The 12,967-nt window shown below is 38.4% G+C and overlaps 1 protein-coding gene across 1 annotated transcript; it reads left to right on the top strand.

Annotated features, from left to right (window-relative positions):
* Positions 1–3,131: 3,131 nt before the first annotated feature.
* On the top strand, positions 3,132–12,471 carry LOC140152375 (uncharacterized). Its single transcript, XM_072174682.1, has 8 exons — positions 3,132–3,559; positions 6,069–6,133; positions 7,563–7,655; positions 8,232–8,488; positions 9,201–9,365; positions 10,936–11,047; positions 11,462–11,548; positions 12,386–12,471. Exons 1-8 carry the CDS (start codon positions 3,489–3,491, stop codon positions 12,469–12,471), a joined length of 936 nt encoding a protein of 311 aa, XP_072030783.1. The 5' UTR covers positions 3,132–3,488.
* Positions 12,472–12,967: the final 496 nt, after the last annotated feature.

The following is a 12,967-nucleotide window of genomic DNA, read 5'->3' as shown; positions in this document are numbered from 1 at the left end:
ACATCGTCCGCCATTTTCTGCGTTTCCTTTTCTCCGATGAAGGCACCAGATAAACCAACCTCCTTCGCGTTACTATTGTCTGTCCAAATAACTTAGACACCCGGTTTTTAGGATATATTTCGAAAAGTTTTCACTTTGGCAAAAAGTCATGAAAGAAAAGTTGCTAAACACGGTCAGACCTAACAGAAATTATTAGTAAGGCGATGAAAAAATATTCTTCCTTGTCTACTTTTATTCAATTTTGACCGATTTACAGCAAGATATCTGGGTCCAGCCGAATATTCCTAATGACTTGAAACTTTTGATGGGATAATCTATTTACAGTAAGGGGTGTTTGAACATGCATATTGATCAGTGATGCCATCCTTTTTTTCTTTGATCCTTTTACCAATTCACAATAATGGCGGTCTATTCAAATGCATTCAACAAAAGCATGTTTGCAATCTACCGCGAGAGGTCGACTCACACGCATAACAAATACAATATTTGATTGAATGGACTGCACTGTGCCATGATTTCGGTAAAGGACACCGGTTCAAATCCTTTGTTTGGAGCCAATCAATAATTTCATGCACAACCTCCATAGCATCGAAAGATGTCACAGTTGGTGCATTATAACAAATGATAGGGCAAGTTACTATGTGTCTGGAGTGTATTGTGAATTATACTCCTCACCGATAACATCAGAACATTCATAGAGCATACAATTTGTATTTTCTTGGAATTGGGCCAAGCCAAAAGCATGCACAGAACAAGATTCAAATACCGCGCCGAATTGTTGTAATTGGTTGAGGGACAGCTGGGATCACTGAGTTAATGCACTATGAATAAATATGCCAATTAGAAACACTGTCTGCATTTTATGAACTGAATTATATTTTTCATGTTTATAAAATGTTTTTGGTAAGGAGTATAATTAATTTACTATTCATCCATTCACTATCCAAAATCACAATACCTACAAATCTGTATAATGAGACCTTCCAAAATAATGGTACCCAACTTCTACCGGATTATTTTTAAAGTGTTGAGAAAAACCTTCCAATTTCAATAGAATTTCTGGTAAACTCTCACTCAATGCTTTGGAAACACAAAAATCCCGTTAGGTCTCAGCGAATGTTAACACCTTTCTTTCATGACTTTCTTTGAAAGTGGATATTTTTTCAAATGAGTAATAAAAACTGGGTGTCTAAGTTAATTGGACAGACAATAACCAATCACGGGCTGTGGGGATTTTGATTGACAGGATAGTCTTTTATTTGAGCACCGTTGCTTGAAATAATTGTACACTGTTCGTATGGGACTACCTAATTTCAGCACTCGTCTCTTGCGTGGCAAAAAGCTGGCATACTAAAACAGTCAAAATACTTTATAGATATTGGTATAGACGAATCCAATTTCACGCATTCCTACACCTCAATGGCAGCCATAGCTGGGTCCCCGCTGGCTCAATCTATGTGAAATGATGCGGCCTTGGTGAGTATTTTAAACTGCATTCTATCACCCGTGTTACACGTAGACAAAAGAATGATGACAGTTTACAACACAAAAGAATCTAACATCGATTTTTAAGCGGCTTTAATCCACCCAATTGGGCAGTCACAACACCAGTTTGGTGGTGCGGGGACCCAGACATGTCTATAGTACCATTAATTCGGTACTTCACTCCATCATTTTGAAATGAACGTTTTCAACACTGCTCAATCTATTGACTTGAAAAGATGTTAAAATGACGAAGGCATCTGTAAACTAACCACCGTCGATGGCGCTATTATTTGCACTCACATTTTTCAATTTTCAGGGAGATAAAACCGGCCGGGAGAGAATCATCGGCTTGTCTTGGTCGTGCATCGGGTCAGTAAATATTCATGTATTGCGCCCTCTATGAATCCATTTGATTGTCACATTTTCATTATCAAATGGTGATACCCTTCTCTTCATCATATCTTGAATAGAAGGTGACTTTTTATCAGGTAGGCAATATTTTATTGATAATATTGCACAACATGTAGCTACTATAGAATTCCTGTTCAAATTCCCCCATGGTTTTGAAACCTTATTCCGTTTATGACGTTCAAGTTACACTGTTTCCATCGCTCGTCTCGATCGTCAATTTTAATTTTCAATTTAAATCCCATGTGTATAAAAAGGAACTTGTCTTCTTTCCCCTTTTTTTTCCAATGTTTCTACCCTGAATCACTGGCGTACGTCAACGCCCTCTAGCCTCCCCTCCCCTTGGTTCCTGACGAGCCCCCAAACACACTGTTTCACTTCGTCGATCGATCAACAAAATTAACAGCCGTAGTTCTCAATTATAACAAATACGGGTGTCGAGAAATGCAACCGTGTATTCGAGTTGAGTTATACTGTTTTTACAGTGTACCTCTGAGCCCTTACTGCCTCAAGTTCATGTTTTTAGGCATACATAGTGCCTGGTACAAATTGTATCAGCTTTTATAAACCATATGGAAACTTGTACTTTATGTTATAACTACCTGTTATAAATGTTAGTTTTACTACTAAACTAAATCGAGTCTAATACACTTTCTTCGGAATAACATGAACTCAAAGAAGTCGGTTTTAAAAAGATTTAAACATATTCGACCTCCTTTTAGATAAGCTTTGTCATCCCAATAAGAAATGCATATCTATTTGAAGCATTTATTTGTAAAATCTCTGAAGCTGTATGGTTCTTACATCTATTCGCTGGCGTACATGTTAGAAAATGACCGTTGCTAGGTCAACTGGCCCACAATTTCTTTGCTACGAACCACTGATCGAAATGAATTCAACACAAAGCCTATGGCATATCATAATTCGGAATAGGTATATGAGCCTGTGCAGGCTTGAACCAGTAACCAATGGTTATTAACGTGCACTACGTCAGCCAATATTGACCAAACGCAAACATGGATAGACAGAATCTGATTAAAAATTATGTAAAAAAAAGATATATGAATAAATGTAGATAAATGTATATATTTATATAGCGCTTTATGCCGTAAACAGCCTCAAAGCGCTTTACATTTATTCAGCCGTCATTAAAATATGTCGGAACCACGTTTGCAGCCTACAAGTGGCGCAGGGTCCATCAGTACAACGACTGTGACTACCCCTAACAGCTTCCCATAGACCTTTTCAAAAACGTAAAATACGATGTTTTCCGGAAATTCCCGAAGTGAAGACTTACTGCAACCGAATGCGCTCATTGGCTTACCGACCTCAATAGCCTCATGTAAAACGCAAGCGCCAAATGGGGTGGTTTTGGCCCGTACATAATCCGAACTCTGCTCGTGTGTTTACGGCTACAAAGGTCACTTTTAGCAGACGAGAAAAAAAATCGCAATCAGTGATTCGCATCGAGTAAACATGTAAACGAGACGTTATAGTTGTCAACAATTTAATGATTAATTAGAGAAAAAAGCAATGCGACTTTGTGGCATCGATGGATGCGGGAACCATTCAACTAAAGTATCGGTTCCCGAAGAATGCAAAGCAGAGAAGAGAGTGGATTAGAGGTGGTTTGGGACCGCCTAAATCCCAGATTGAAAAAGAAGAGGTAAGCTTACCTTGTCATGTTCATGATGTTGCTTGATCGAAATATCTATCCACAAATCCAGAACCGATAGCTTCGATGTATTTGAGGATAGAACGCAGTGTATACAAAATCCGGTTGCAAAAGTGCATGCACACGTACGTGCCCCGTGTACAAAGCAACAGAGCTCAAATGTGAACTTCCGTAAACGTAACAAACCCGATCGCGGCACTTCAAAGACGGAAAAATACCTCCAGGAAACCACTTTGCCGGCACATTCACGTTCCGAAAACTATAAAGGTTTGACCAATTCATACAGAAGGTCAATCGGAACACTTTTTGGAACAAAATTAAATGCTCTGAAAGAAAAAAGTGCGTTCGAAATTCCGAGACGAAACGTGCAACTGAATCTAGATACTCCAGCGTTCCATCGCCAAATCCGCCGGTTATCAGCGGCACAATTTGCGATGGATATTTCGATCAAGATGTTGCTCACTGACTATCAGACCACGCAACAACAAAATGTTATAAAATAAATACATTAGGGGCCTATTGAGGTTATTGACTTAAAGTTAAAGGGATTGACACTGATTCTGACAACATCTTTTGAGTGCATCATTCTGTAGAGACTCGTGCAAAAAGCATATTATGTTCAAAATCCCATGCAAATCGGAGCTTGCGTTTTCAAGCTATTATTATAATTTCCAGAGAAGTTTGACCCTCTAGTTTTTAAATTTAATGAGCGTAGGCCCCCGTAGCGCGTACTTTCGCGTGTCCGAGCGTAAACGGCACGCCGTGCGCACCACGCAAGGACACACACTACGCCCGTTGTCCCGCTGCATAAACGAGAGGGTCAAACTTCTCTGGAAATTATAATAGCATTTGTATGGATTATACATGGCCCATAGGCTACTGTGTTAAAAAAGTCTCGCCTCTGAGACTTTTTGAGAAACCTGGCTGCTAAAAAAAAAATCATGAGTTCCTGCAACTGTGCTTTTCTGGGCATGATTAATTATGTGTTAGACATCTCATGAGCACAAAATTATGGTATCTTAGAAATTTCGTATACCACCCCAGCAGGGTCTTAGGCAGGATTTGAAGGTTTGGGTGTGTAAATTCGAAAAATTGGGTGTGTAAATTTAAGATTTGTGTACAAAGTATAGGCCATGTGGGCAAAAACTGGGTGTGTATTTACAAATTTGGGTGTGTAAAACACTCCCTACACGGCTGGCTGCCTAAGCCCTTGCACCCCAGTGAAATCTGTGAATGTGCCTTTAAAATACCATGCATCTTTTAGTTTGTTGTTGACGAATTAATTTAATAATACTAGTAGTCTAGGTGCCTATAATTCAAAAGTGACGCTTATTTCTAGGAAAATCAGATTTTTTGTCAAGCTATTTTTGTGAAACACATCAATCATGTGGTCGATCTCGTAGAGATCTGATAATGAGGCAACATGGCATGGCAGACACGATCGACATAAGAGCGCACAACACTAATTCAGCGACCCATTGAACCACACAGTTAAGAAGCGAACCTTATAAATATTAGACCTCGGTGTCCACCATTTTGTTTTGTCATCCATGGGGAAGCTGAAATGAACCTTCGTGTCCAGAGCATGAAAATACCGTCGAAATTCGGCATAAGCGTGTATACATAAAATATAATTTGCGCAAGGATCCAAATTCGGCGAGAACCTGGTTCTCCTGGAGTTTCGTGCGCGTGAAAATGCTTTAAAAACTGTCTTCAAGAAACGCTTGCACGCAGCACATCTCCTTCTAAGTCGATAAACATCGCGCAAATTTAATGACCGATAAAAATCCGAAGGTTCATTTCAGCTTCCCCATGGCTGGCAAAACAAGATGGCGGATTTACATAGCGTTACATACGGGCGAAATAAATAGTCAAAAATTAACGAGGAGTTTAATACATTGTTTTGCATTAGAAACATGCATTGACATCTGATAGATAGTGTGAATATTTTAAAAGGGCTTAATTTATGTTGCTTCATTGACCTATGGGTCGTTTTATGACGGAGGTTCAAATCAACACTATTTGCAACATAACACAAGAACCGTAAGACCTACAAAGTTGCTGTTTATCAAAATCAATATACATCAAAGCTTCTTAGCATTCGTAAGAAATCACTTTTGACCAAATAACAGTAGCTTCCTATTAACTGTACCCTTAAGACATGTTTGTGATTTTGGCCCTTTTTTGACTAAAAATGAAATTTCTTTACCGAAAATAGTGGGTAACGTTCTAAAAATACTGGGTACTTACTACAAATACTGGGTACTTACTACTTAGTAGAAACACGCAGATTGTGTTAGGCAACCTGTGTTGTTGATATGAGGAAAAAAGTTTCGAGGTAAAATTTTTTAATTCAATTAACAGTGCATGTTCTGGGTTTTCAGATATTTAGGCCTTTCACCTGGTTCAATATTTTTATCTTATTGCAACGCCTTGCATTTTACTTCCTATCTCATCTTATGAGACTAATTGTGTTGCTATGTGTTTATCATTATTACAGTGCAGTAAAAGAAGAATGGAAGCCACCAGAGAATCTGAGGATTTGTCCATTGCATTTTCTTAATGGTAAGTCACTTAATTTGTAAATTGCTGTCATATCTATACTTTAATTTTTATGTCATTTGACTCATTTGTGACAGGTTTTGAATATGTATTTGTGGGAAATGTGAATAAGAAGTTTAAGGTGGTTAGGTGGTGCAAGTGGGTTAAGTTTAGGGTGGCACTGAAGCCTGAATGTGAAATTTTTCTGGACATTTTACACTATGCAGATTTCAAGAAATTGTTGATGGACATGTTGACCCATTAATCAGGCACTGCCTTTTGAAATTAGCAGGGGAGCTTTAAATTGCTCTCCTGGAGTGATCAAGGAGAGCACTAGGAGTGATTTTAAAAGCTCTCCTGGAATAATCGAAATGAGTGATTTAAAAGCTCTCCTGGAATAATCGAGGAGAGTGATTTAAAAGCTCTCCTGGAATAACCGAGGAGAGTGATACCGATTTTTGACCAATTGGGTGGATGTTTCAACTTGCTATGCAGGAGTGAAAAATAAATCACAATTAACCTGCATACCTGGTTGAAACCCTCACTGTGAATTCTGTTTTCTATCTTCTTCACTTTTCAGGTATAAGATTTACAGCATTGAAATTTGAATATATGACAGTAAATGCTGAGTATATTAATATAGTTTATACTTTATTTATAAATTATAGTTAAGAATTTTACTTACTCTAATTGGAACTGATGTGATAAGACTTTATTTACTGAACACTCTTAAAATGTTCTATCTTCCAAAAATGAAATCATATAATTTTTGACCTTTCACTGAATGGTTCTTTTATCTATCTTTCCTTTTGCTTTTTACTGTATTTACTAGGTAAGAGCCCAAGACCCCCGGCCAAGAATATGAAGATCCAAGTTGCAGTGCAAGCAAGTCCAGATCAAAGATAATTAGAGTTCAACAGTCGCAATATCACGCCGGTCTGTACAAACTCAATGCATATTGAATAACTACTCTAAACTTCTCACAAACACGCGGATATGTTGTAAAAATACATCAATATTCCAAATCCGTTGGGGTTCGAAGTCGAACCCCAGATCGAATTAAAGATATTTGGATATTTTTCAAGGCACTATTTTAAATCAGTCCGATACGCATTTGAGATTCATCCGCAGAAAGTCACTATGCGGCAGGATATTTGAGTTAGGCGGCACCGATGACGCCTGATATTAATTTAATTGCATCACAGTGAGGTGAAGATTTATCTGAATCATTGCAACACAATGATTGTTGATGCATATTCTTTCTTTACTTCTTATTGCATGCCATTAAAACAGATAGTATGCAGTATATTATGTGTGCTTTACTGCATCATAATGAGCAGATGATGCCATTTACGTACCTATACATCATTGCATCAAAATTCCCTTTTACTGGCAATTGACCTATGGAACTGTTTAATGTTTTAATTGTGAATGTCTCTCATTTTCCATACAGAACTATTATCTGATGTGCCTGGTGCACCAGGGTATATCCCGAGAATATTTCCAGTAGTTGATGATGACAGAGTTGACACTAGTTGTACCACAGGTAGGCCACCTAATAATGACTCTCAAACACTTTATCGTTTCTGCCGTCTGCTAATAAATAAATTGTATAAACCATGGACAAATCCTGGTAACACATCCATGTAATTAATGGACAACAGATCACATCCACAATCAATCAATCAGATTCCTGGGAAAGCTGTTCTATGCAGACTTGAAAGATGATGGTATCAGACGGATGGTCAATCAGAAACTGTCCAACCTACACAGAACAACTGACTCCAGCAACATGAATGGGATCATAAAAATGTGGATCTGAAATAATACCAAAGATGACTTGGGAATTCACTATCTGCAACTTCACAATAACCTACATAAAACAACTGGAGGCTACCTGCACAAGATATATGTAGATTAAATAGAATCCTATATACATGTAGGAAGCAGCTTGTTTTTATCATCCATTATAGCCTGTTGTGCCAGCAAGTCAGAAGTCAGAACAATTGCTAATAAGAAACTGAGAATCCTGTATCCATTAACGCAAATAATTATATTTTCAAGAATCCAAATAGATTTTTTCTCTAACAGAATTCTGATGCTTTATGATTGTTCTCTCTAGATGTATCAACTACCGGTATGCGAGAAGGAGAGAGCTCGCTGAGCTGGTCCGGTGGCACTGGGACAGGGGAAGGTGAGGTGTCACCCAATAGGGACAAGGAAGGCAGAGGAGGAGGACTGGGAGGAAAAGGTGGTGGTGGTGGTCCTAGGCCAGCTGGTATGCTGCCCCCACCAGTGGGTAGCAATGGAGCTCAAGGTGTTCCACCTATGGTGCCAGGTCCGATGCCATCACAATTCAGAGACATAATGCCAGTTGATGTAAGTTGCATTCTCTCCTTAGTCATTTTAGTGAGTAGCTTGAAGTATTTGGCATTTGGCACTCCATGATGACAGTTCTTGAGTTTTCTATGAGAATTTTTATTGACTTGCGAAACAAAATTAAGTATAACTTTTGAACCAAACAAGCGATTTGAATGGGGTAAAAAACATTTAAAAGTGCAGGAAATTGTCTTTCCAATGGAATAAATATCTCAAATTTGATATAGAATTTTTGTCTTCATGGTACGGGCCCCCTTAGAAATATGACAAAAGACTTTATGGATGACTCAGGCAGGGTCTGAAATCCGAGGCGAATCCAATCGCGCAAAGATTCACCTAAGCACTGTTGTGAGAATCCAAGCAGATTCACACAAACTTTTTTAGTTTACATACTAGGTCAATGGAAGAGAATCTGCTGATTCCCGCAAATTATTTTGCAAGAATCTAAATGGATTCACGTAGCCGTCCACGAATTTCAGACCCTGGGTGTACTACTAGTTATTCATCGCCACTTTTGTTGTCTCTCCCAATGAGACAGATGTTATCTTCCATGGTGGCTACATTGTAAGATTAAGAAGCAGGATGTAGTGTCAACAATGAAGTGACAGCTCATCTGTTAAGAGATAAATATAACACGCAAGACAATAGACTGAATAGAGCATCACATGCCCTTCATATTCATACTATTCAACTTATTATCTTCCCCGACCAGGGCTGGAACAGAGGACTACAACAACCACCCTTTGATCAGCGAGGAGGGCCACCACATCCAAGCCACTATGCAAGGATGCCACCACACTTTCAGCACCCAATGGGTTCAGAGGGGCCAGGTCCACCACTTGGCCCACCACCACCACATCATGCTCAAGCTGGACAGGTCTGTGGAAAGAAACCTCATTTGTTGTTTTGTAGTGCTCACTTCGCATTCTTTTTCCCCATTTCAGTAATTTCAGAATGTAACATTTTATAGATAGCAATCATCTGCGAGAAAACCATGTACTTTGTGAGGATACCTGTTTCTGTAAGCTATATACTAAATGGACAAAATTATCATTGACAATTCATCATCAGTCAGTCTTGAAATTTTACACTGGGCAAAGCAAACAGCCACCAAGGCCAAACAGTGACAAAGAATGCCTCGACAGGTTGATAAAGATTGGGGCACCAAGGCCAATACTGAAAAGGGCACGGCAATGGCCTCGATGGCAATTTTTATGTCCAGTGGTGACGGTGTATACAAATCTCCTGTAAAGTTGGTGGAAGTGATTTTCAGTTACCCGCCATGTGATAGAACAGGGTTCCCATCCAATCAGGGAAAATTATTTTGCTTTTTTCCAGTCAGGGAATTTGATAAAAATGCCTCAAATCAGAAAAAAAATCAGGGAATTTACACTAAAAATGACTTGAAATTCTGCATTTTTAGCTCGTCAAACACAAACAACACCCGCAAGTTCACTGCAACAACATAGAAAACACGTGAAAATGGAAAATGAGTTGAAAAAATTATCATGGAATTTAGAGACTTCATCAGGGAAATATCACATAATTTTGTTTTCTTGAAATGCTGGGAACCCTGTAGAAGGTACAAACTGTAATCAAACTTGTTATTCTGTCTTTCCCAATAAGACAGATATTAATTGCCTTCCCTGGTGGCTACATTAAAAGGGCTACAAATGAAGCAGCCTGTCCTTGTATGTTACAGGGTGGTCAGGGTCCTTGAAAGTCCTTGAATTTGAAAATACCTTTTCAATGCCTTGAAAGTCCTGGAAATTTGCACAAGGTCCTTGAAAGTCCTTGAAAATTGGAATTTTACCTAAAAATATAATTTTGGCAAAATTTGGGGAGTGGAGAGGAACTGTCACTTTCATTTAATATGTGTTGCACAGAGAGCTGCATCAACTTTTTAGTAAATCGTTGAAAATCAAATTACGTGAATTCTTTACAAGACGCACTCATTGAATAAGAATGATGGTTGAATTTCAGCAAGAGTTGCAACTTAAAGGAATTGACACTGATTCTGACAACATCCTTTGAGTGCATCATTCTAGCTACTCATGCAAAAGCATATGTAGTGTCTGACCGATCAGGTAAATCTCTTCCGATTCCGATCAACCGATTATTACCCTTTCTGATCGACCGATATGAACCGATCACCGATTTCCGGCTATGGTAAATTTATGTGAACAAAATGAAAATTGAACGTGTCCAATGGGAGCAGAAAGTGCTTCCAATATATTTGCTGTCGTGAGCTGACCCATGAGTTCCCGCAACTGTGCTTTTCAGGGCATGATTAATTATGTTTTAGACATCTGATGAGCACAAAATAATGGTATCTTAGAAATTTTGGTATACCATCTATGGAAAATCAGTGAATGTGCCTTTAATGATAACATTAAATAAGTTGAGAAATACATTGATAATAATAAACAACTTTGTTCATATTCCAGGTGTATGGTCCTCCAGGTCCCGATGGTTTCCCACCCGGTGCTCCCGGTCCAAGAGGAGGCTATCCAATGGGTGTCCAAGGTGATCAGGCAACTGAATTCTCCCATCCATCAGGTAGGTATTCAAATCAGTAGTATTAACTGTGCACAGTACATAGAAGGTCATCGCATACCTGGTACTGGTATCTTCTATCCAAGATTGAAGGCTGCCCCTTTACAACAGAATAATTATTGCAATGAAAATCGTCATAAAGATTTAAAAATTAAAGTGAAATTGGCAGTGTGGAAATAGAAGACTGCCTCTAACCAACAAGACTATTTGTTCAATCCTGAGTCAAAAAAGCTTGTCAAGTGTACATTAAAGATAAAATTTCCCTTAACCTATTGAGTCAGTGTCTTGTCTATCTGTTTGCCAGTTGACCAAAAGATATTGGGGGTTTCTATATAATTATCTTAGTTTAGAAATCATTTTTTATCCTAACTATGTTATCAACTTATCATTAAGTCTTTTCATTCTATGTCATCTTAGGAGTGATGAGCAAAGATGAAGAAGATGCTGCCTTGTCAATCTTGCAGCTTAGTCATCGCTTGAAATCGAAGAGACTCCATTCAACAGGTAATTAGTCTTATAAGTATTTCAAAATGTGTAGATGTTTGCCCCTGGCTTTGAAGCAGGTGATTGTGAAAGCAGGCGAGATTAGTGGTTCGATAACCGCCTTGTTTACTACTTAGATATTGGGCCATAGATTTTTCTAGAATAATTTTTTGTGCCAAAATAAACCATTTTAGGTTGTTAATTAAAAGTACATGTAAGAGAGCTTATGTCTGCATCTTATATTCTGAATGCAATTTCTTTGCCATACGAAGACTGTGAAAAGAGAAGACTGCCTTTAACCAACAGACTATTTGTTCAATCCTGAGTCAAAAAAGCTTGTCAAGTGTACAGTAAAGATAAAATTTCCCTTAACCTATTGAGTCAGTGTCTATCTGTTTGCTATCAAAACCAGGTATTGAAATTATTTGTAAACGAGACAAATAAGACTTTCTTTTTGCACCGACTGTTTTGAATGAAAATCCATGCAAAACAACAAACAATGAAAGATTTTCTTCCTACTTCATTTGTAAAATGAGTTGGTCATTCTTCATTGAGCCATCCTTTGTTTGGATATTTGAATGTCCAAGGATCCAAATTCGGCGAGAACCTGGTTCTCCTGGAGGTTCTCGCAAATGTACCTGCAAGAACCTGTTTAGGTTCTCACAAATTTGGATACACTGCATTATACACGTTGATGCTTGCAGGTTCTCGTAAATGCCCTCTGGCATGTCTGGGAGAACCCAAATTTTTTTTAAAGAAGCAAACAGGTTCTCGCAGAAGACGACGAGTTTGGAACCCTGATGTCCCATCATTGTAGCCTATTCAACATTTGATATTTATGTTTTATTGATTTTCCAGGTACAAATGTAACACCGCCACCAAGAAAGAAATCTTCCAAAACACAAGTGACACCAGCGAAGAATAAGGAACTAAAATCACCTTAAATGGACAAAATCGGTCAAGTCCAACACATCGCGATCATCAGTAAGCTGTAGTAGTGGCAAAGGGTCACAGACAGAGAGAGCAACAGCGCGTCTAAAGGGTGTCAGGTGCAGTGTACCAAAGAAGACCAGGACTGCCAAACATCACCGACATATAAGGTTGATGGAATCATGTATAACGATAATTTAATGAAAATGTATACTGGATTAGAAAATGTTGATCTTTTTGAAATTTTATTAAAATACTTAGAGAGCCCATGTGAGTGTGATGTAGGGTTGGTGAAAACCCCAAGCATAAAAAAGCTTGATAATAGATTGCAGTTGCTTTTAGTTTTGTACAAGTTGAAAAGAAATCCTATAGATTCTGTTCTTGCTTCTGATTTTGATATTTCTGTTGGTAATGTTTCTACAATTTTCAATCTGGGTCTGAAATCCGCGGACAGCTGCGTGAATCTATTTAGATTCTTGCAAAATAATTTGTGAGACTCTTCAGATTCTT

Source organism: Amphiura filiformis, chromosome 5 (assembly GCF_039555335.1).
Source record: "Amphiura filiformis chromosome 5, Afil_fr2py, whole genome shotgun sequence".
Lineage (NCBI taxonomy): Eukaryota > Metazoa > Echinodermata > Ophiuroidea > Amphilepidida > Amphiuridae > Amphiura > Amphiura filiformis.
Note: the sequence above shows the minus strand (reverse complement) of the source record. Positions and strands in the feature narration are given on the sequence as shown.